The sequence below is a fragment of the Oncorhynchus keta genome, unplaced genomic scaffold, assembly GCF_023373465.1.
Source record: "Oncorhynchus keta strain PuntledgeMale-10-30-2019 unplaced genomic scaffold, Oket_V2 Un_scaffold_139_pilon_pilon, whole genome shotgun sequence".
Classification (NCBI taxonomy): domain Eukaryota; kingdom Metazoa; phylum Chordata; class Actinopteri; order Salmoniformes; family Salmonidae; genus Oncorhynchus; species Oncorhynchus keta.
Window position 1 is genome coordinate 75029 of NW_026290780.1, and position 25092 is coordinate 100120.

At 47.6% G+C, this 25092-nt stretch overlaps 1 protein-coding gene across 4 annotated transcripts in view; it reads left to right on the top strand.

The window, feature by feature from the left end:
- The window catches only part of LOC118378386 (N-acetyllactosaminide beta-1,3-N-acetylglucosaminyltransferase 2-like), a 44022-nt gene that overhangs the window by 14857 nt on the left and 4073 nt on the right, over positions 1 to 25092 (top strand). For all 4 annotated transcript variants that reach the window (XR_008127295.1, XM_052513735.1, XM_052513736.1 and 1 more), the window contains exons 2-4: positions 12728 to 12862; positions 17713 to 17856; positions 21993 to 22541. Coding sequence is in view for 3 of the 4 variants with exons in the window: in XM_052513735.1 (XP_052369695.1) it covers positions 17746 to 17856; positions 21993 to 22541 (660 nt within the window). In the remaining variant the exon portion in view is untranslated. The remainder of the gene's footprint in view (positions 1 to 12727; positions 12863 to 17712; positions 17857 to 21992; positions 22542 to 25092) is intronic.

Below are 25092 nucleotides of genomic sequence, written 5' to 3' on the forward strand. Positions count from 1 at the left end.
ATCGGTTCAGTTACTTGAATTCCAATTCAGTTTTTTGTGTGAGCCCAGCGCTAGATTTCATTCACCAGAGAAATCAAGTGAAGAATGATGTGGGACGCCGGGCTGAAGGGAGTTGTTTTCATTAAGAAAATATTCACCCTAGTTCAGTGCAGAAACCTTGTAACTCAATACAATGACCATAATCCATTGCGGGAGTTTTTCCCAGCTCAGAGAGGAAGAGGCGACCCAAGAAGTTTCACTCTCGCCAAAATCTGGCCTAAATAAGCCCAATGTGTTTATATTGAACATGGATTGGTCACCTGCCTTCCTGCCTTTGGGAGAACGACTCCCATTGTTAGAGCAGAGACATGAGCATCTCCTCATGGTAAACACTTCTCTGGATGGATAGGCCTATGAGCATCTCCTCATGGTAAACACTTCTCTGGATGGATAGGCCTATGAGCATCTCCTCATGGTATACACTTCTCTGGATGGATAGGCCTATGAGCATCTCCTCATGGTAAACACTTCTCTGGATGGATAGGCCTATGAGCATCTCCTCATGGTAAACACTTCTGGATGGATAGGCCTATGAGCATCTCCTCATGGTATACACTTCTCTGGATGGATAGGCCTATGAGCATCTCCTCATGGTAAACACTTCTGGATGGATAGGCCTATGAGCATCTCCTCATGGTAAACACTTCTCTGGATGGATAGGCCTATGAGCATCTCCTCATGGTAAACACTTCTCTGGATGGATAGGCCTATGAGCATCTCCTCATGGTAAACACTTCTCTGGATGGATAGGCCTATGAGCATCTCCTCATGGTAAACACTTCTCTGGATGGATAGGCCTATGAGCATCTCCTCATGGTATACACTTCTCTGGATGCATAGGCCTATGAGCATCTCCTCATGGTAAACACTTCTCTGGATGGATAGGCCTATGAGCATCTCCTCATGGTAAACACTTCTCTGGATGGATAGGCCTATGAGCATCTCCTCATGGTAAACACTTCTCTGGATGGATAGGCCTATGAGCATCTCCTCATGGTAAACACTTCTCTGGATGGATAGGCCTATGAGCATCTCCTCATGGTAAACACTTCTGGATGGATAGGCCTATGAGCATCTCCTCATGGTAAACACTTCTCTGGATGGATAGGCCTATGAGCATCTCCTCATGGTAAACACTTCTCTGGATGGATAGGCCTATGAGCATCTCCTCATGGTAAACACTTCTGGATGGATAGGCCTATGAGCATCTCCTCATGGTAAACACTTCTGGATGGATAGGCCTATGAGCATCTCCTCATGGTAAACACTTCTCTGGATGGATAGGCCTATGAGCATCTCCTCATGGTAAACACTTCTCTGGATGGATAGGCCTATGAGCATCTCCTCATGGTAAACACTTCTCTGGATGGATAGGCCTATGAGCATCTCCTCATGGTAAACACTTCTCTGGATGGATAGGCCTATGAGCATCTCCTCATGGTAAACACTTCTGGATGGATAGGCCTATGAGCATCTCCTCATGGTAAACACTTCTCTGGATGGATAGGCCTATGAGCATCTCCTCATGGTAAACACTTCTCTGGATGGATAGGCCTATGAGCATCTCCTCATGGTAAACACTTCTCTGGATGGATAGGCCTATGAGCATCTCCTCATGGTAAACACTTCTCTGGATGGATAGGCCTATGAGCATCTCCTCATGGTATACACTTCTGGATGGATAGGCCTATGAGCATCTCCTCATGGTAAACACTTCTCTGGATGGATAGGCCTATGAGCATCTCCTCATGGTATACACTTCTGGATGGATAGGCCTATGAGCATCTCCTCATGGTAAACACTTCTCTGGATGGATAGGCCTATGAGCATCTCCTCATGGTATACACTTCTGTATGGATAGGCCTATGAGCATCTCCTCATGGTATACACTTCTCTGGATGCATAGGCCTATGAGCATCTCCTCATGGTATACACTTCTCTGGATGCATAGGCCTATGAGCATCTCCTCATGGTAAACACTTCTCTGGATGCATAGGCCTATGAGCATCTCCTCATGGTAAACACTTCTCTGGATGGATAGGCCTATGAGCATCTCCTCATGGTAAACACTTCTCTGGATGGATAGGCCTATGAGCATCTCCTCATGGTAAACACTTCTCTGGATGGATAGGCCTATGAGCATCTCCTCATGGTATACACTTCTCTGGATGCATAGGCCTATGAGCATCTCCTCATGGTAAACACTTCTCTGGATGGATAGGCCTATGAGCATCTCCTCATGGTAAACACTTCTCTGGATGGATAGGCCTATGAGCATCTCCTCATGGTAAACACTTCTGGATGGATAGGCCTATGAGCATCTCCTCATGGTAAACACTTCTGGATGGATAGGCCTATGAGCATCTCCTCATGGTAAACACTTCTCTGGATGCATAGGCCTATGAGCATCTCCTCATGGTAAACACTTCTGGATGGATAGGCCTATGATCATCTCCTCATGGTAAACACTTCTGGATGGATAGGCCTATGAGCATCTCCTCATGGTAAACACTTCTGGATGGATAGGCCTATGAGCATCTCCTCATGGTAAACACTTCTGGATGGATAGGCCTATGAGCATCTCCTCATGGTAAACACTTCTCTGGATGGATAGGCCTATGAGCATCTCCTCATGGTAAACACTTCTCTGGATGGATAGGCCTATGAGCATCTCCTCATGGTAAACACTTCTCTGGATGGATAGGCCTATGAGCATCTCCTCATGGTAAACACTTCTCTGGATGGATAGGCCTATGAGCATCTCCTCATGGTAAACACTTCTGGATGGATAGGCCTATGAGCATCTCCTCATGGTAAACACTTCTCTGGATGGATAGGCCTATGAGCATCTCCTCATGGTAAACACTTCTCTGTATGGATAGGCCTATGAGCATCTCCTCATGGTAAACACTTCTCTGGATGGATAGGCCTATGAGCATCTCCTCATGGTAAACACTTCTCTGGATGGATAGGCCTATGAGCATCTCCTCATGGTATACACTTCTCTGGATGCATAGGCCTATGAGCATCTCCTCATGGTAAACACTTCTCTGGATGGATAGGCCTATGAGCATCTCCTCATGGTAAACACTTCTCTGGATGGATAGGCCTACACATTATTTATGCCTGCTACGTTATGTTATTTACACCGACTTCGAGAGAGCAATGAACACAACGACAAGAGAGGGACTGAGACGACAGTTTTTGAAAGTATACCTCATCTACTTTGAAAAACTAGTGAAAGGATTTTGTCAGAATTATTTCATATACATTTTCCTATTTCATAGTAATTTCCTATTTGGACCTGACAGACAATTGAATGTTCATTTAATAATTTTGGTTTTGGAATTTCCATTAAAAAGCTAAATTCATTAACATCATTATTTCATAATACATTTATGGGAAAAAAATGTACTTCCTGGATACGTCCACCATATTGCTGAGACCGTCACATGATTCACTTCCTGGATACGTCCACCATATTGCTGAGACCGTCACATGATTCACTTCCTGGATACGTCCACCATATTGCTGAGACCGTCACATGATTCACTTCCTGGATACGTCCACCATATTGCTGAGACCGTCACATGATTCACTTCCTGGATACGTCCACCATATTGCTGAGACCGTCACGTGATTCACTTCCTGGATACGTCCACCATATTGCTGAGACCGTCACGTGATTCACTTCCTGGATACGTCCACCATATTGCTGAGACAGTCACATGATTCACTTCCTGGATACGTCCACCATATTGCTGAGACCGTCACATGATTCACTTCCTGGATACGTCCACCATATTGCTGAGACCGTCACGTGATTCACTTCCTGGATACGTCCACCATATTGCTGAGACCGTCACATGATTCACTTCCTGGATACGTCCACCATATTGCTGAGACCGTCACATGATTCACTTCCTGGATACGTCCACCATATTGCTGAGACCGTCACGTGATTCACTTCCTGGATACGTCCACCATATTGCTGAGACCGTCACATGATTCACTTCCTGGATACGTCCACCATATTGCTGAGACAGTCACATGATTCACTTCCTGGATACGTCCACCATATTGCTGAGACCGTCACATGATTCACTTCCTGGATACGTCCACCATATTGCTGAGACCGTCACGTGATTCACTTCCTGGATACGTCCACCATATTGCTGAGACCGTCACGTGATTCACTTCCTGGATACGTCCACCATATTGCTGAGACCGTCACGTGATTCACTTCCTGGATACGTCCACCATATTGCTGAGACAGTCACATGATTCACTTCCTGGATACGTCCACCATATTGCTGAGACCGTCACATGATTCACTTCCTGGATACGTCCACCATATTGCTGAGACCGTCACATGATTCACTTCCTGGATACGTCCACCATATTGCTGAGACCGTCACATGATTCACTTCCTGGATACGTCCACCATATTGCTGAGACCGTCACATGATTCACTTCCTGGATACGTCCACCATATTGCTGAGACCGTCACATGATTCACTTCCTGGATACGTCCACCATATTGCTGAGACAGTCACATGATTCACTTCCTGGATACGTCCACCATATTGCTGAGACAGTCACATGATTCACTTCCTGGATACGTCCACCATATTGCTGAGACCGTCACATGATTCACTTCCTGGATACGTCCACCATATTGCTGAGACCGTCACATGATTCACTTCCTGGATACGTCCACCATATTGCTGAGACCGTCACATGATTCACTTCCTGGATACGTCCACCATATTGCTGAGACCGTCACATGATTCACTTCCTGGATACGTCCACCATATTGCTGAGACCGTCACATGATTCACTTCCTGGATACGTCCACCATATTGCTGAGACCGTCACATGATTCACTTCCTGGATACGTCCACCATATTGCTGAGACCGTCACATGATTCACTTCCTGGATACGTCCACCATATTGCTGAGACCGTCACATGATTCACTTCCTGGATACGTCCACCATATTGCTGAGACCGTCACATGATTCACTTCCTGGATACGTCCACCATATTGCTGAGACCGTCACATGATTCACTTCCTGGATACGTCCACCATATTGCTGAGACCGTCACATGATTCACTTCCTGGATACGTCCACCATATTGCTGAGACCGTCACATGATTCACTTCCTGGATACGTCCACCATATTGCTGAGACCGTCACATGATTCACTTCCTGGATACGTCCACCATATTGCTGAGACCGTCACATGATTCACTTCCTGGATACGTCCACCATATTGCTGAGACCGTCACATGATTCACTTCCTGGATACGTCCACCATATTGCTGAGACCGTCACGTGATTCACTTCCTGGATACGTCCACCATATTGCTGAGACCGTCACGTGATTCACTTCCTGGATACGTCCACCATATTGCTGAGACCGTCACGTGATTCACTTCCTGGATACGTCCACCATATTGCTGAGACCGTCACGTGATTCACTTCCTGGATACGTCCACCATATTGCTGAGACCGTCACGTGATTCACTTCCTGGATACGTCCACCATATTGCTGAGACCGTCACGTGATTCACTTCCTGGATACGTCCACCATATTGCTGAGACCGTCACATGATTCACTTCCTGGATACGTCCACCATATTGCTGAGACCGTCACATGATTCACTTCCTGGATACGTCCACCATATTGCTGAGACAGTCACATGATTCACTTCCTGGATACGTCCACCATATTGCTGAGACAGTCACATGATTCACTTCCTGGATACGTCCACCATATTGCTGAGACCGTCACATGATTCACTTCCTGGATACGTCCACCATATTGCTGAGACCGTCACATGATTCACTTCCTGGATACGTCCACCATATTGCTGAGACCGTCACATGATTCACTTCCTGGATACGTCCACCATATTGCTGAGACCGTCACATGATTCACTTCCTGGATACGTCCACCATATTGCTGAGACCGTCACATGATTCACTTCCTGGATACGTCCACCATATTGCTGAGACCGTCACATGATTCACTTCCTGGATACGTCCACCATATTGCTGAGACAGTCACATGATTTTCAATAAGTCCAGATGGAGAAGAGATGATGCACAATGGGAGAATCTCAATTGCATACTCCTCACATCCTCTCGTAATCTCCCTCCTCGCTTCCTTCTCAAAACCCATTGGAGGAGAAGGTCAGAGGGGAGAGACATCTGGCTTTCTCATCCAATGGGTTTTTGAGGAGGAGAGAGGACGCGAGGAGTATCTAATTGAGATTCTCCCATTGTCTGGCTGGACAACTCTCCTAACAAGCTTCATTCAGCATGACATCCTTCTGCTTAGACTCCACTTGCATTGCACACTATGAAAAATGATATTTTGCATTTGAAACTAATCCATTTTATTATTCTTCATCAGCCAACAGCCAGAGCAGTATTATGGTCAGAGGTAATGAGGGTGTGTGTTTGAGTTAGACTTCCTTCCTGCTGTTATCTTGTATAATTGTTTAATGAGGACTTTAGCTGCGACTCCAGTCTTCAGAGACTGATTTAGGGCTTATTCGAGTTGAAGAGAGTTCTAGCAGAGAAACCGTGATGAGATTCAAATGTACATAATATTGACATAACTTTTCAATTTACATTAGTAACGGACTCTCCTGTGCCTGCCGAGAGAGAGTTTGGGGGCTGGGCAACGGACTCTCCTGTGCCTGCCGAGAGAGGGTTTGGGGGCTGGGCAACGGACTCTCCTGTGCCTGCCGAGAGAGGGTTTGGGGGCTGGGCAACGGACTCTCCTGTGCCTGCCGAGAGAGGGTTTGGGGGCTGGGCAACGGACTCTCCTGTGCCTGCCGAGAGAGAGTTTGGGGGCTGGGCAACGGACTCTCCTGTGCCTGCCGAGAGAGAGTTTGGGGGCTGGGCAACGGACTCTCCTGTGCCTGCCGAGAGAGAGTTTGGGGGCTGGGCAACGGACTCTCCTGTGCCTGCCGAGAGAGAGTTTGGGGGCTGGGCAACGGACTCTCCTGTGCCTGCCGAGAGAGAGTTTGGGGGCTGGGCAACGGACTCTCCTGTGCCTGCCGAGAGAGTTTGGGGCTGGGCAACGGACTCTCCTGTGCCTGCCGAGAGAGGGTTTGGGGGCTGGGCAACGGACTCTCCTGTGCCTGCCGAGAGAGGGTTTGGGGGCTGGGCAACGGACTCTCCTGTGCCTGCCGAGAGAGGGTTTGGGGGCTGGGCAACGGACTCTCCTGTGCCTGCCGAGAGAGGGTTTGGGGGCTGGGCAACGGACTCTCCTGTGCCTGACGAGAGAGGGTTTGGGGGCTGGGCAACGGACTCTCCTGTGCCTGACGAGAGAGGGTTTGGGGGCTGGGCAACGGACTCTCCTGTGCCTGCCGAGAGAGGGTTTGGGGGCTGGGCAACGGACTCTCCTGTGCCTGCCGAGAGAGGGTTTGGGGGCTGGGCAACGGACTCTCCTGTGCCTGCCGAGAGAGGGTTTGGGGGCTGGGCAACGGACTCTCCTGTGCCTGCCGAGAGAGGGTTTGGGGGCTGGGCAACGGACTCTCCTGTGCCTGCCGAGAGAGGGTTTGGGGGCTGGGCAACGGACTCTCCTGTGCCTGCCGAGAGAGGGTTTGGGGGCTGGGCAACGGACTCTCCTGTGCCTGCCGAGAGAGGGTTTGGGGGCTGGGCAACGGACTCTCCTGTGCCTGCCGAGAGAGGGTTTGGGGGCTGGGCAACGGACTCTCCTGTGCCTGCCGAGAGAGGGTTTGGGGGCTGGGCAACGGACTCTCCTGTGCCTACCGAGAGAGGGTTTGGGGGCTGGGCAACGGACTCTCCTGTGCCTGCCGAGAGAGGGTTTGGGGGCTGGGCAACGGACTCTCCTGTGCCTGCCGAGAGAGGGTTTGGGGGCTGGGCAACGGACTCTCCTGTGCCTGCCGAGAGAGGGTTTGGGGGCTGGGCAACGGACTCTCCTGTGCCTGCCGAGAGAGGGTTTGGGGGCTGGGCAACGGACTCTCCTGTGCCTGCCGAGAGAGGGTTTGGGGGCTGGGCAACGGACTCTCCTGTGCCTGCCGAGAGAGGGTTTGGGGGCTGGGCAACGGACTCTCCTGTGCCTGCCGAGAGAGGGTTTGGGGGCTGGGCAACGGACTCTCCTGTGCCTGCCGAGAGAGGGTTTGGGGGCTGGGCAACGGACTGTCCTGTGCCTGACGAGAGAGGGTTTGGGGGCTGGGCACGGACTCTCCTGTGCCTGACGAGAGAGGGTTTGGGGGCTGGGCAACGGACTCTCCTGTGCCTGACGAGAGAGGGTTTGGGGGCTGGGCAACGGACTCTCCTGTGCCTGCCGAGAGAGGGTTTGGGGGCTGGGCAACGGACTCTCCTGTGCCTGCCGAGAGAGGGTTTGGGGGCTGGGCAACGGACTCTCCTGTGCCTGCCGAGAGAGGGTTTGGGGGCTGGGCAACGGACTCTCCTGTGCCTGCCGAGAGAGGGTTTGGGGGCTGGGCAAAGGACTCTCCTGTGCCTGCCGAGAGAGGGTTTGGGGGCTGGGCAACGGACTCTCCTGTGCCTGCCGAGAGAGAGTTTGGGGGCTGGGCAACGGACTGTCCTGTGCCTGACGAGAGAGTTTGGGGGCTGGGCAACGGACGTTCTTGCGCTGTAGTTTTAAAATGTACTGTAAATATCCCAGTAACGTAGGCAACTACCAGTAGCTAAGCATGCTTACAACAAATTATTCCACTATGCAAGCAACTTTTCATCTCAACCATATATTTATTTATTTATTTTAATTTTAAATTTCACCTTTATATAACCAGGTAGGCTAGTTGAGAACAAGTTCTCATTTACAACTGCGACCTGGCCAAGATAAAGCAAAGCAGTTCGACACAAAGAACACCACAGAGTTACACATGGAATAAACAATAAACAAGCCAATAACACAAACAAGTCAATGACACCGTAGAGAAAAGAAAGTCTATATACAGTGTGTGCAAAAGGCATGAGGAGGGAAGGCAATAAATAGGCCATAGGAGCGAATAATTACAATTTAGCAGATTAACACTGGAGTGATAAATGATCAGATGATGATGTGCAAGTAGAGATACTGGTGTGCAAAAGAGCAGAGAAGTAAATAAAATAAAAACAGTGTGGGGATGAGGTAGGTAGATTGGGTGGGCTATTTACAGATGGACTATGTACAGCTGCAGTGATCAGTTAGCTGCTCAGATAGTTGATGAGGGAAATAGAAGTCTCCAACTTCAGCGATTTAAAAAAAATATATATATATATATTTTATTTATTTATTTTTAATTAAAAAAACATTTTTTTTTTTTTTTTTTTTTTTGCAATTCGTTCCAGTCACTGGCAGCAGAGAACTGGAAGGAAAGGCGGCCAAATGAGGTGTTGACTTTGGGGTTGATCAGTGAGATATACCTGCTGGAACGGGCGCTACAGGACGGTGTTGTTATCGTGACTGGTGAACTGAGATAAGGCAGAGCTTTACCTACCTAGACTTATAGATGACCTGGAGCCAGTGGGTCTGGCGACGAATATGTAGCGAGGGCCAGCCGAGTAGAGCATACAGGTCGGTGTGGTGGGTGGTATAAGGTGATTTGGTAACTAAACGGATGGCACTGTGATAGACTGCATCCAGTTTACTGAGTAGAGTGTTGGAAGCTATTTTGTAGAAGACATCGCCGAAGTCGAGGATCGGTAGGATAGTCAGTTTTACTAGGGTAAGTTTGGCGGCGTGAGTGAACAAGGCTTTGTTGTGAAATATAAAGCCGATTCTAGATTTGATTTTGGATTGGAGATGTTTAATATGAGTCTGGAAGGAGAGTTTACAGTCTAGCCAGACACCTAAGTATTTATAGTTGTCCACATATTCTAGGTCGGAACCGTCCAGGGTGGTGATGCTAGTCAGGTGGGCAGGTACGGGCAGCGAATGGTTGAAAAGCATGCATTTGGTTTTGCTAGCGTTTAAGAGCAGTTGGAGGCCACGGAAGGAGTGTTGTATGTCACTGAAGCTCGTTTGGAGGTTAGTTAGCACCGTGTTCAAGGAAGGGCCAGAAGTATACAGAATGGTGTCATTTGCGTAGAGGTGGATCAGGGAATCGCCCACAGCAAGAGCGACATCATTGATGTATACAGGGAATAGAGTCGGCCCGAGAATTGAAGCCTGTGGTACCCCCATAGAGACTGCCAGAGGTCCGTACAACATGCCCTCCGATTTGACACTCTGTCTGCAAAGTAGTTGGTGAACCAGGCGAGGCAGTCGTCAGAAAAACCAAAGCTACTGAGTCTGCCGATAAGAATGTGGTGATTGACAGAGTCGAAAGCCTTGGCCAGGTCGATGAAGACAGCTGCACAGTACTGTCTTTTATCGATGGCGGTTATGATATCGTTTAGTACCTTGAGCGTGGCTGAGGTGCACCCGTGACCGGCTCGGAAGCAGGAGGAAGGCATGGCCAGCCGTTGAGAAATGCTTATTGAAATGTTAAATTATAATGGATTTATCAGTGGTGACCGTGTTACCCAGCCTCCATGGACTTTAGTGTCCCAAAACGTTTTGGAGATAGAGCTACAGGATGCAAACTTCTGTTTGAAAAAGCTAACCTTAGCTTTCCTGACTGACTGCGTTTATTGGTTCCTGACTTCCCTGAACAGTTGCATATTGCGGGGACTGTTCGATGCTATGGCAGTCCGCCACAGGATATTAAACTCTTCACAAGCATGGGCAAACGATTAAAGGGTTCATATTCTCGTCCGTAACGTTACACTCGTTACTTTTTAGCTTCAAGACGAGAGCACAGTTACTACAGCGAACAAAGTCTTCGTCAAGTAACGTTAGCCGATCAAACATGAGTGATTAGACCCCCCCCATACAAATATAAAGTACAGTAGGCCCACCTTACCACATGAGAACAAACCAGGCTTCATTTTGATCCATATCATTCAAGTCATTCCATATGGTAAGGTAAATGACTGAAAACGTGGGTAATTCAGTGTGAGGTGACATCAGCTGTTTTACATGGTTCACTGCAGCCAGACAAATCAGAGGACTCTTTTTTTATTTTTATTATTGTGTGTGTTATTAGTGTTGGTGTGCTGACATAAACCTCGACCTCGGTCTCTCTGTCACCCCTCGTCGTTTTTGGACCTCACTCATCTCTTCACATCATACACATACACGTGTAGAGTGGGGTTACACGTGTAGAGTGGGGTTACACGTGTAGAGTGGGGTTACACGTGTAGAGTGGGGTTACACGTGTAGAGTGGGGTTACACGTGTATGGGGTTACACGTGTAGAGTGGGGTTACACGTGTAGAGTGGGGTTACACGTGTAGAGTGGGGTTACACGTGTAGAGTGGGGTTACACGTGTAGAGTGGGGTTACACGTGTAGAGTGGGGTTACACGTGTAGAGTGGGGTTACACGTGTAGAGTGGGGTTACACGTGTAGAGTGGGGTTACACGTGTAGAGTGGGGTTACATATATCCACGTGTGTAGTAGGCTTTAGGCCAGGGCGGTATACCGGGATATTTGGAAATAGCCAAAGGAATGATTTTTTTTCCCAATACCGTCAATGTTAAGTATTTCTTTTAAAGTTTTTTATTTTTATAAATGTGAATACTTTTTAAGTAAATACCTGAAGTCACCTTGTGAAATTACGTTAGGAGATAAAGAAGATTGTGTCCTTCATTTCACCGATCACCATTTTTCATTATGAAGCATAACGCTAGTCCCCCGTCATGTGGTGTTTGTCTACAAGCACATAACGAGAGACCCGAGTCAGGTGATGTAGTTACATTACGCAATTCACAACTAAATGTTTGCCAGCTAGATACCTTAGTTGATAACTGTCTAAAATGTGCTAAATACTCTGAAGCTAATTTAGTAGCAAGTTAGCGAAGTGGTTAATCTTCTTCCAAAATCAAGTTTTGCTTGGTAACAGCTGATAATTCCCTCCTGGATCAAGAGCCTTCCTGTTTATTTGTTTTGTGTTTGTGCAGCAATCTGTGAGTAGCATTTTTGAGTTCCTTGTAGAACTTTGAGCTGGGATGTCTCCTGCTAATCAATGCGCTCATTAGCATTCAGTTAGCATTCTCTATGGGATTTTACATATACTTGTTAGCATTGCTAACCTTTGGATTACAGTAGCACCCCCTAGTGTTCAGTGCCGGTATTACCGGAGATCCCATTATGGCACAAGGTCGGTATGACATTCTGGATACCTCCCAAGCCTAGTAGGGATTAACATGGGTAACCAGGATCACGGACTGTTCTGGGATCACTTTTCACATGTCCCACAGTGTGTGAGTGGCTACCTGCCTTTTCTTGTTACTGACCCCTCTGGTTTGCTCAGAAAGCCAATAAGTTAATGATTATCACAGTTCTCTGTACCCTGCTGTCGAGCATGAGAGCAGGACCATCATGCAACAACATGTCTAGGTGGCACTGAAATGAGAGTCCACAGAATGTCTGATTGATTGTAGATAACAGAAGCCCTCAGCAGTGGTAGAATGAAAGAAATGACGCAACAAATCACAAGGCAAGAATTTAGACTCTGAGAATCTGTCTGAGAATAATATTTGCTTCTTTCTCGTTCTTTGTGTTTGAGAACAGCTTAGTTCTAAACAGTGTCTCATACTGTTCCTGGTCATCTCTATCGTGGTGTTGACACACAGTTGGTCTTTCTTGCCTACAGGTTGCTGCCACACCCCTCCCCCCTCTGTGTCCCATTGGCTGCTGTTCCCCAGGGGGTGGGACTCAGTATGGGTTAAGAGCTGTGAGGCCAGACTGAGAGGACAGTGAAGCCTGACACACACCACCCGCCGCACAGGTAAGACCAACTCCTGTTAGACACACACAGAGAGAGAGGGACTCCACCCACCTACACAGGTAAAACCAACTGTTATACTCACTCACACACATACTGCCTGAAACACACTCCACCTACACAGGTAAAACCAACTGTTATGCTCACTCACACACATACTGCCTGAAACACACTCCACCTACACAGGTAAGACCAACTGTTATGCTCACAGGTAAAAGAACAGTAGACAGTCAATGCAATAAAGATTGCTTGTGTACTATAGGTGTGAGGGGAGGATGGCTGAGAGGGAGAGAATGAAGAGCGGGGGAGAGAATGAAGAAGAGGGAGGATGAGAGGACACAGGGGGCCTGAAGGCACTGGGGCAGAATTGTTGCTAGGAGACAGTGAAACTGAAACACAAGACAGCGAAAGGGTAGAACGAGGGAGAGATGAGGAAGAAAGATAAAGGACACCTGGAAGTAGTGAGAGGAAGAAATCCGAAATAGAGGGGAAGAGAGTGGGGGAGGGTTATGGTGGGTAAGAGGAGGTCATTGTGTTTCCATGAGAGAAGTACTCTGAGAAGGGTTAGTGGGGGAGGGAGAGAGCCTGCTTTCAGCCTTGCTCAGGTGGGTTGTTCTGCTCATTCCAACTCCAATAGCAAGAGAAGAATGTAAATATTTGATTTTGTCCGAACAGGAATCCTGTCTTTTTGTGTGTGATGGTGACCAGGTCTTAGTGTTGTATTGAACTGCTGCTGTGTTCTACTATGTTCTTATCAACTAAATCAAAGCAAATGTTTAGCCTCAGCTTCAATGAGTCGCTTAAATGCAAATGAGTCGCCCAATTTTTGCATGTCACTGATGTCAGTAGAGACGATGACTAGTAAAGGAAGATACCCAGGGATGGTGTCAGACAATAACTCTAGTAAATGAAGTGACCCAGGGATGGTGTCAGATAATAACTAGTAAAGGAAGAAACTCGGGGATGGTGTCAGATACTAACTAGTAAATGAAGTAACCCAGGGATGGTGTCAGACAATAACTAGTAAAGGAAGTCACCCAGGGATGGTGTCAGTAGAGATAATAACTAGTAAAGGAAGAAACCCAGGGATGGTGTCAGATAATAACTAGTAAAGGAAGAAACCCAGGGATGGTGTCAGACAATAACTAGTAAAGGAAGAAACTCAGGGATGGTGTCAGTAGAGATAATAACTAGTAAATGAAGTAACCCAGGGATGGTGTCAGTAGAGATAATGACTAGTAAAGGAAGATACCCAGGGATGGTGTCAGACAATAACTCTAGTAAATGAAGTGACCCAGGGATGGTGTCAGATAATAACTAGTAAAGGAAGAAACTCGGGGATGGTGTCAGATACTAACTAGTAAATGAAGTAACCCAGGGATGGTGTCAGACAATAACTAGTAAAGGAAGTCACCCAGGGATGGTGTCAGTAGAGATAATAACTAGTAAAGGAAGAAACCCAGGGATGGTGTCAGTAGAGATAATAACTAGTAAATGAAGTAACCCAGGGATGGTGTCAGATAATAACTAGTAAATGAAGAAACCCAGGGATGGTGTCAGATAATAACTCTAGTAAATGAAGTAACCCAGGGATGGTGTCAGATAATAACTAGTAAATGAAGAAACCCAGGGATGGTGTCAGATAATAACTAGTAAATGAAGAAACCCAGGGATGGTGTTAGACAATAACTAGTAAATGAAGAAACCCAGGGATGGTGTTAGACAATAACTAGTAAATGAAGTAACCCAGGGATGGTGTTAGACAATAACTAGTAAATGAAGAAACCCAGGGATGGTGTTAGACAATAACTAGTAAATGAAGTAACCCAGGGATGGTGTCAGACAATAACTAGTAAATGAAGTAACCCAGGGATGGTGTCAGATAATAACTAGTAAATGAAGAAACCCAGGGATGGTGTCAGATAATAACTAGTAAATGAAGTAACCCAGGGATGGTGTTAGACAATAACTAGTAAATGAAGTAACCCAGGGATGGTGTCAGACAATAACTAGTAAATGAAGAAACCCAGGGATGGTGTTAGACAATAACTAGTAAATGAAGTAACCCAGGGATGGTGTCAGACAATAACTAGTAAATGAAGTAACCCAGGGATGGTGTCAGAAAATAACTAGTAAATGAAGAAACCCAGGGATGGTGTCAGATAATAACTAGTAAATGAAGAAACCCAGGGATGGTGTCAGACAATAACTAGTAAATGAAGTAACCCCGGGATGGTGTTAGACAATGACTAGTAAATGAAGTAACCCAGGGATGGTGTCAGACAATAACTAGTAAATGAAGAAACCCAGGGATGGTGTCAGATAATAACTAGTAAATGAAGTCACCCAGTGAAAAGGGAGTGAGTCTATGAGTGAGTGAGTTTTATAGACTCCGTTTTGAAAAGCCAAAATCTTCAGGATCCCATCCTCTCTTATTCAATCTGTTGAGTCACTCTGAGATGAGGTCCAGATTAGTGAGGGGGGGTTTAGCGGAGAGGGGGAGGTTTAGGGAGGGAGGTGGGTGTGTTGTGGTTATCCATCCTTGTGGTTATGATTCCACCTTGGTTGGCTGTATCAGCTGTGCTCTTGCAGGGTTGGAAGCCAAACCTGCACAGCCAATATCTCTCCTAGGTTGTGCAGTTGTCATCAGACAGACCAGGACCCCAGATGAGGATCACGAGGGCTCTCTGGAATATAAAGCACATGATCAGTGATTCATCAGTCAGACCAGGACCCCAGATGAGGATCACGAGGCTCTCTGGAATATAAAGCACATGATCAGTGATTCATCAGACAGACCAGGACCCAGGGATGAGGATCACGAGGCTCTCTGGAATATAAAGCACATGATCAGTGATTCATCAGACAGACCAGGACCCCAGATTAGGATCACGAGGCTCTCTGGAATATAAAGCACATGATCAGTGATTCATCAGACAGACCAGGACCCCAGATTAGGATCACGAGGCTCTCTGGAATATAAAGCACATGATCAGTGATTCATCAGACAGACCAGGACCCCAGATGAGGATCACGAGGCTCTCTGGAATATAAAGCACATGATCAGTGATTCATCAGACAGACCAGGACCCCAGATGAGGATCACGAGGGCTCTCTGGAATATAAAGCACATGATCAGTGATTCATCAGTCAGACCAGGACCCCAGATGAGGATCACGAGGCTCTCTGGAATATAAAGCACATGATCAGTGATTCATCAGACAGACCAGGACCCAGGGATGAGGATCACGAGGCTCTCTGGAATATAAAGCACATGATCAGTGATTCATCAGACAGACCAGGACCCCAGATGAGGATCACGAGGCTCTCTGGAATATAAAGCACATGATCAGTGATTCATCAGACAGACCAGGACCCCAGATTAGGATCACGAGGCTCTCTGGAATATAAAGGACATGATCAGTGATTCATCAGACAGACCAGGACCCCAGATTAGGATCACGAGGCTCTCTGGAATATAAAGCACATGATCAGTGATTCATCAGACAGACCAGGACCCCAGATTAGGATCACGAGGGCTCTCTGGAATATAAAGCACATGATCAGTGATTCATCAGACAGACCAGGACCCAGGGATGAGGATCACGAGGCTCTCTGGAATATAAAGGACATGATCAGTGATTCATCAGACAGACCAGGACCCCAGATTAGGATCACGAGGCTCTCTGGAATATAAAGCACATGATCAGTGATTCATCAGACAGACCAGGACCCCAGATTAGGATCACGAGGGCTCTCTGGAATATAAAGCACATGATCAGTGATTCATCAGACAGACCAGGACCCCAGATGAGGATCACGAGGCTCTCTGGAATATAAAGCACATGATCAGTGATTCGCTGCCTAGAAACATTGAATTTCCCTAAATAACCTTTCCAACTTTCCTGAAAGACTTTCTGGCCATTTCAAAATAAATATTTGAAATGTTCAAACTGACCCAAAGGTCTCCATCTTAGAGTCGAGCAGAGTTTTTGAATAAATTGTAGATTTGAATAAATTGTAGATTTGAATAAATTGTAGATTTGCAGTCTGATTACCATTCATCTGAAATTTCTGATGCATTCTGTGGGGGCATTGTTCTGGAGCATTGTCTCTTAGAGACCTGTGTTCTCTTGAAGTGAAGACATTACCCCCCTCCCTTAAAGTAGAATGAACATGTGGGCTGTTTGTAGTCATGTGTTTTTGCACTGCCATATTAACTCAGGGGGAGATTTCCATCCTATTAAATGTTTGATTTATTTGACCTTTATTTAACCAGGCAAGTCAGTTAAGAACTAATTCTTATCTTCAATGACGGCCTACCTAGGAACAGTGAGTTAACTGGCCTAGGAACAGTGAGTTAACTGCCTGTTCAGGGGCAGAACAACAGATTTGTACCTTGTCAGCTCGGGGATTTGAACTTGCAATCTTTCGGTTACTAGTCCAACACTCTAACCACTAGGCAAGTTGACCACTAATTTGTGTGTATAGCATTTTGTTGCTTTGTGCATATGACAAATAAACAAACTTGTCCCCTCATCTCTCTCCTCTCCCTCATCTATCACTCTCCTCTCCCTCGTCTATCTCTCTCCTCTCCCTCGTCTATCTCTCTCCTCTCCCTCGTCTATCTCTCTCCTCTCCCTCGTCTATCTCTCTCCTCTCCCTCGTCTATCTCTCTCCTCTCCCTCGTCTATCTCTCTCCTCTCCCTCGTCTATCTCTCTCCTCTCCCTCGTCTATCTCTCTCCTCTCCCTCGTCTATCACTCTCCTCTCCCTCGTCTATCACTCTCCTCTCCCTCGTCTATCACTCTCCTCTCCCTCGTCTATCACTCTCTCCCCTCTCCCCCCCTCTAGGTGGCTAGAGATCAGAGGTCGTAGCTAGAGGTCATGGCGGGCCTGAGGAGGAAGCTGAAGTTTCTGGTGACGTTGATGACGGTCAATCTCTTCATCTTCATCCTAGTGTTCCACGGAGGAGGACAGGACAAGGGACACAACAAGGTGAGAGGGGACAGGACAAGGGACACGGCAAGGTGAGAGGGGACAGGACAAGGGACACAACAAGGTGAGAGGGGACAGGACAAGGGACACGGTGAGGAGGGGACAGGACAAGGGACACAACAAGGTGAGGAGGGGACAGGACAAGGGACATGGCAAGGTGAGGAGGGGACAGGACAGGACAAGGGACACGGCAAGGTGAGGGGACAGGACAAGGGACACAACAAGGTGAGGAGGGGACAGGACAAGGGACATGGCAAGGTGAGGAGGGGACAGGACAAGGGACACAACAGGGTGAGGAGGGGACAGGACAAGAGACACATCAAGGTGAGGAGGGGACAGGACAAGGGACACCAAGGTGAGGAGGGGACAGGACAAGGGACACATCAAGGTGAGGAGGGGACAGGACAAGGGACACATCAAGGTGAGAGGGGACAGGACAAGGGACACATCAAGGTGAGGAGGGGACAGGACAAGGGACACATCAAGGTGAGGAGGGGACAGGACAAGGGACACAACAAGGTGAGAGGGGACAGGACAAGGGACACAACAAGGTGAGGAGGGGACAGGACAAGGGACACATCAAGGTGAGGAGGGGACAGGACAAGGGACACAACAAGATGAAGAGGGGACAGGACAAGTTGAGGACAAAGGGTGGGTGGGGGGTGACAGGACAATATTCATTGTGATGTAGAACTGCTTCTCTGACCTCTCCTCGAACCATCTGCCCTGATTCACACTAATCAAGGGCTTGATGATTAACTGATGACTGGAGGTGTCTAGACTTGACAGTTCATGCAGCTTTAGTATTCTGATCAGAGAGTTCTGGACACATGTATCCACGTGTAAATGTGTCTACCGGGGTCACAGTGTGTCACAATCTCCTTTTCCTGCTCTATATTCCATTTCCACTATGCATTCTACCAACAGAGCCCACTGTACGCGCTTTCAGTAGCCTTGATCTACGTCTGTTACGTTCCCCAGTTTCTGTGTTGTGAGGTTGTATGTTCATTTGAGGAAATGGCTTCCTGGATTCTAAGCAGCTGATTGGTCAGCCCCATGGTGGATTGAGCTCTGATCCCTCCCTCTCATCAGGGGATACAGCTTGTCTCTCCAATCACCAACTCCTTCTCCAGCTTGATAAAAGCCCGTGATCCTTGGTCAGGGAGAAACAGCTTCTCTTTATGTCCTGTGTTGATTGTTGTGGCGGTCAGTAAACGTTCTGTGGATATCATTTTGTAGCTGCTCCTTCCGGGGTCTGTGTCTGCCAATAGGACTTCGTGGTTTTGGTTATTGGAGGGGGACGTTTAGGCAGGAGGCCTGTGGCCATACGTGACCTGTAGTATTGAATCTGTCTATGCACACGAAGTAAGACCTGGGTGGACCACCACCTGTATTCTGGTTAGCACGCCAGGCGGTGCTGAAGGTTAGGTGGGGAGGCGGGGTAAGAGGTGGGGAGGCGGGGTAAGAGGTGGGGAGGCGGGGTAAGAGGTGGGGAGGCGGGGTAAGAGGTGGGGAGGCGGGGTAAGAGGTGGGGAGGCGGGGTAAGAGGTGGGGAGGCGGGGTAAGAGGTGGGGAGGCGGGGTAAGAGGTGGGGAGGCGGGGTAAGAGGTGGGGACTTTGGTTCCGTCCAGACCCTTTTCCCCACCTCACCGTGTGAAGGAAGAATACATTCCCTGTAAACAGTGTTTTTCTCTGCCTCTGTCATTCCCTGCACCTCCGATCACCATACTGTTACCCTCCACGGGGGGCTGAGATGTAGCAGGGTGTTGTGTTTCACTCCACTGGGGGCTGAGATGTAGCAGGGTGTTGTGTTTCACTCCACTGGGGGCTGAGATGTAGCAGGGTGTTGTGTTTCACTCCACTGGGAGATGAGATGTAGCAGGGTGTTGTGTTTCACTCCACTGGGGGCTGAGATGTAGCAGGGTGTTGTTTCACTCCACTGGGGGCTGAGATGTAGCAGGGTGTTGTGTTACCCTCCACTGGGGGCTGAGATGTAGCAGGGTGTTGTGTTTCACTCCACTGGGGGCTGAGACAGGGTGTTGTGGGGGCTGAGATGTAGCAGGGTGTTGTGGGGGCTTTAGCAGGGTGTTGTGTTTCACTCCACTGGGGCTGAGATGTAGCAGGGTGTTGTGTTTCACTCCACTGGGGGCTGAGATGTTGCAGGGTGTTGTGTTTCACTCCACTGGGGCTGAGATGTAGCAGGGTGTTGTTGTGTTTCACTCCACTGGGGGCTGAGATGTAGCAGGGTGTTGTGTTTCACTCCACTGGGGGCTGAGATGTAGCAGGGTGTTGTGTTTCACTCCACTGGGGGCTGAGATGTAGCAGGGTGTTGTGTTTCACTCCACTGGGGGCTGAGATGTAGCAGGGTGTTGTGTTTCACTCCACTGGGGGCTGAGATGTAGCAGGGTGTTGTGTTTCACTCCACTGGGGCTGAGATGTAGCAGGGTGTTGTGTTTCACTCCACTGGGGGCTGAGATGTAGCAGGGTGTTGTGTTTCACTCCACTGGGGGCTGAGATGTAGCAGGGTGTTGTGTTTCACTCCACTGGGGGCTGAGATGTAGCAGGGTGTTGTGTTTCACTCCACTGGGAGCTGAGATGTAGCAGGGTGTTGTGTTTCACTCCACTGGGGGCTGAGATGTAGCAGGGTGTTGTGTTTCACTCCACTGGGAGCTGAGATGTAGCAGGGTGTTGTGTTTCACTCCACTGGGGGCTGAGATGTAGCAGGGTGTTGTGTTTCACTCCACTGGGAGATGAGATGTAGCAGGGTGTTGTGTTTCACTCCACTGGGGGCTGAGATGTAGCAGGGTGTTGTGTTTCACTCCACTGGGGGCTGAGATGTAGCAGGGTGTTGTGTTTCACTCCACTGGGAGCTGAGATGTAGCAGGGTGTTGTGTTACCCTCCACTGGGGGCTGAGATGTAGCAGGGTGTTGTGTTTCACTCCACTGGGAGATGAGATGTAGCAGGGTGTTGTGTTTCACTCCACTGGGAGCTGAGATGTAGCAGGGTGTTGTGTTTCACTCCACTGGGGGCTGAGATGTAGCAGGGTGTTGTGTTTCACTCCACTGGGAGATGAGATGTAGCAGGGTGTTGTGTTTCACTCCACTGTGTGCTGAGATGTAGCAGGGTGTTGCGTTCCCTCCTCCAACGCAGGTAACAACGTCCAAAACCTCCTGAAGTGGTCAGCCAGATCGGAACACAGTCAGACCACAAAGCCACTCGTTTAGACCCGTCTTTTCAATGTGATCCTTGTATTCTGATAGCAGGAGTCACATCTAAGTGTCAAGTCTAGACACAATCATACGTGGAATACAGTGGAGGCTGCTGAGGGGAGGACGGCTCATACTAATGGCTGGGATGGAGCAAATGGAATGGCATCAAACACTTGGAAACCATGGAAACCATGTATTTGAAATCATTCCGCTCCAGCCGTTACCAGGAGCCTGTCCTCCCCAATTAAGGTGCCACCAACCTCCTGTGATGGAATGGCTGGGAGTCCCTGAGGTGAGGTCTGAAAACCATTCGTCTAAAAGACCAAACTGATTCTACGCTTTGCGAACATGTCGGGGCCTGTTGACTTTTTTTTGTGTTTTTAATAATATTTCCACACAAACAATGTTTCACTTGGAGGATGAAATAACACTGAAATTGTGAAAATAATGATAATGCCCTTTTAGTGTAAAAGTTTGTAAAATTAAACGCTTGGATTGTTTTTGCATGTTCAGGTGGGATGGAGTTTTTGGCCTCCAGCATGACATCACAATCTGATCTGATTATTCTGACCTATCACCAGTCATCTCTTATTTGCATATGTATCCTCCTCCTTGTAAGGACACGCCCACACGATCAGACTCAGTATTCCCCTAGCAAGAGGAGGCTCGGGGGGGAAATAAATAATAAAATATATTTGTAGTTATTTTCCAGAAATTAACCGTGATTTATTAAACCTGTGATTTTAAATATGAAATTAAAAAGACTGCACAGGGCTTTAATTGTTGAAACGTGTTGAATCATCTTTATATTAAATCAGTGTTGAATTGTCTTTATTGATCATCTTTTTTTTAAGGTATGTTTTGTTGTTCTCGGTTTAGGATATTCAATTTATTTATTAATTTCGTCCTTCCTTCCTCCATTCAAGGTCCTTGTCCCCTCCAAGCGCTTCTGGTCCAAACTGGCTCCTAGTCAGGCCTACTGGAACCGCCAGCAACAGAGACGGGACCTCCAACACAACCCCATCCTCGCCTCCTCCAATAGTAACAACACTAGCGATGTTGATGTCAGACCTGTCCCTGATTGGCTCAACGACACGGGGCTGAACCCTGACCCGTGCCAACCGGACTACAGAGTCACCACTCACGTGAAAGACTACAATTCCCTACCTCCTCGTTTCAAAGACTTCCTGCTCTACATGCGCTGTCGGTCGTACCCTCTCGTGGTGGACCAGCCTCATGTCTGCCAAAAGACCCGGAGAGGGGAGCCGCCCTTCCTCCTACTGGCCGTCAAATCCCTCGCTCCTCACTTTGACCGCCGCCAGGCCATCCGCCAGTCGTGGGGTCGAGCCGGCGTCCTCGCCAACCGGACGGTTGTCACGGTGTTCCTGCTCGGCAACACCACGGCCGTGGACCACCACCCAGATCTGTCGGAGATGCTGCGCTATGAGAACGCTCACCACCGCGACATCCTGCAGGTATCAATAATAGACACGTTAATGTCCTCAGGGTGTCAATAATAGACACGTTAATGTCCTCAGGGTGTCAATAATAGACACGTTAATGTCCTCAGGGTGTCAATAATAGACACGTTAATGTCCTCAGGGTGTCAATAATAGACACGTTAATGTCCTCTGGGTGTCAATAATAGACACGTTAATGTCCTCTGGGTGTCAATAATAGACACGTTAATGTCCTCTGGGTGTCAATAATAGACACGTTAATGTCCTGTGGGTGTCAATAATAGACACGTTAATGTCCTCAGGGTGTCAATAATAGAGACGTTAATGTCCTCAGGGTGTCAATAATAGACACGTTAACGTCCTCTGGGTGTCAATAATATACATGTTATCGTCAGACGTTTGGGAACACCTACTCATTCCAGGTTTGTTATTTACTTTTCCTATTTTCTACATTGTAGAATAATAGTTACGACACAAACTATGAAATAACAAATGTGGAATCATGTATTAACCAAAATATATTTGAGATTCTTCAAAGTAGCCACCCTTTGCCTTGATGACAGCTTTGCACACTCAGTTTCACGAGGTAGTCACCTGGAATGCATTTCAATTAACAGGTGTGCCTTGTTAAAAGTTAATTTGTGCAATTTCTTTCCCAGTGGCATCCTCATACAAGGGCAAAGCCTTTTTTATATATATATTTTATATATATATTTACTGAGATCGGTTATTTTAAAGGGGACCGAGATCGGTTATTTGAAAGGGGACCGAGATCGGTTATTTGAAAGGGGACCGAGATGGGTTATTTGAAAGGGGACCGAGATGGGTTATTTGAAAGGGGACCGAGATGGGTTATTTGAAAGGGGACCGAGATGGGTTATTTGAAAGGGGACCGAGATGGGTTATTTGAAAGGGGACCGAGATGGGTTATTTGAAAGGGGACCGAGATGGGTTATTTGAAAGGGGACCGAGATGGGTTATTTGAAAGGGGACCGAGATGGGTTATTTGAAAGGGGACCGAGATCGGTTATTTGAAAGGGGACCGAGATCGGTTATTTGAAAGGGGACCGAGATCGGTTATTTGAAAGGGGACCGAGATCGGTTATTTGAAAGGGGACCGAGATCGGTTATTTGAAAGGGGACCGAGATCGGTTATTTGAAAGGGGACCGAGATCGGTTATTTGAAAGGGGACCGAGATCGGTTATTTGAAAGGGGACCGAGATCGGTTATTTGAAAGGGGACCGAGATCGGTTATTTGAAAGGGGACCGAGATCGGTTATTTGAAAGGGGACCGAGATCGGTTATTTGAAAGGGGACCGAGATCGGTTATTTGAAAGGGGACCGAGATCGGTTATTTGAAAGGGGACCGAGATCGGTTATTTGAAAGGGGACCGAGATCGGTTATTTGAAAGGGGACCGAGATGGGTTATTTGAAAGGGGACCGAGATGGGTTATTTGAAAGGGGACCGAGATGGGTTATTTGAAAGGGGACCGAGATGGGTTATTTGAAAGGGGACCGAGATGGGTTATTTGAAAGGGGACCGAGATGGGTTATTTGAAAGGGGACCGAGATGGGTTATTTGAAAGGGGACCGAGATGGGTTATTTGAAAGGGGACCGAGATGGGTTATTTGAAAGGGGACCGAGATGGGTTATTTGAAAGGGGACCGAGATGGGTTATTTGAAAGGGGACCGAGATGGGTTATTTGAAAGGGGACCGAGATGGGTTATTTGAAAGGGGACCGAGATGGGTTATTTGAAAGGGGACCGAGATGGGTTATTTGAAAGGGGAAAGGGGACCGAGATGGGTTATTTGAAAGGGGACCGAGATGGGTTATTTGAAAGGGGACCGAGATGGGTTATTTGAAAGGGGACCGAGATGGGTTATTTGAAAGGGGACCGAGATGGGTTATTTGAAAGGGGACCGAGATGGGTTATTTGAAAGGGGACCGAGATGGGTTATTTGAAAGGGGACCGAGATGGGTTATTTGAAAGGGGACCGAGATGGGTTATTTGAAAGGGGACCGAGATGGGTTATTTGAAAGGGGACCGAGATGGGTTATTTGAAAGGGGACCGAGATCGGTTATTTGAAAGGGGACTTTATGGAAAAACACCCTAAAATGTTGGGAGGGGGTGGGGGTTATAAGCTGACATAGAATTGTTTTAAGTTGGTCATAGGTATAAAAAAATATACATTTTTAAAATGATTTGATAAAATATTGAATTTGTCCTTTTACTCCCAAATCCCATAACACATTGATAAATACCAGAGAAGACGGGCAAAGAACAAATCCTAACGAACAAGGTTTTGAAGTGTCAGTCCCATATCAAGGAGCTATAAGACGCTCAGGAAATGTTAGATGTGTTATCTTACATATTGAACCCCCCCCCCACCACCACCAAACAGATCTCTACCTGAAACTGGCAGATTTTGATGGGGGTTCATGTTATTATGTTACTTAGATTGACACACCGGTTCATCAGTTGACAAGGGGGGTGTGTTTAAATATATTATGGTATTTGTGTGGTGATGTTGTATGGTGTCTTTAGAACTCACTGACTGGT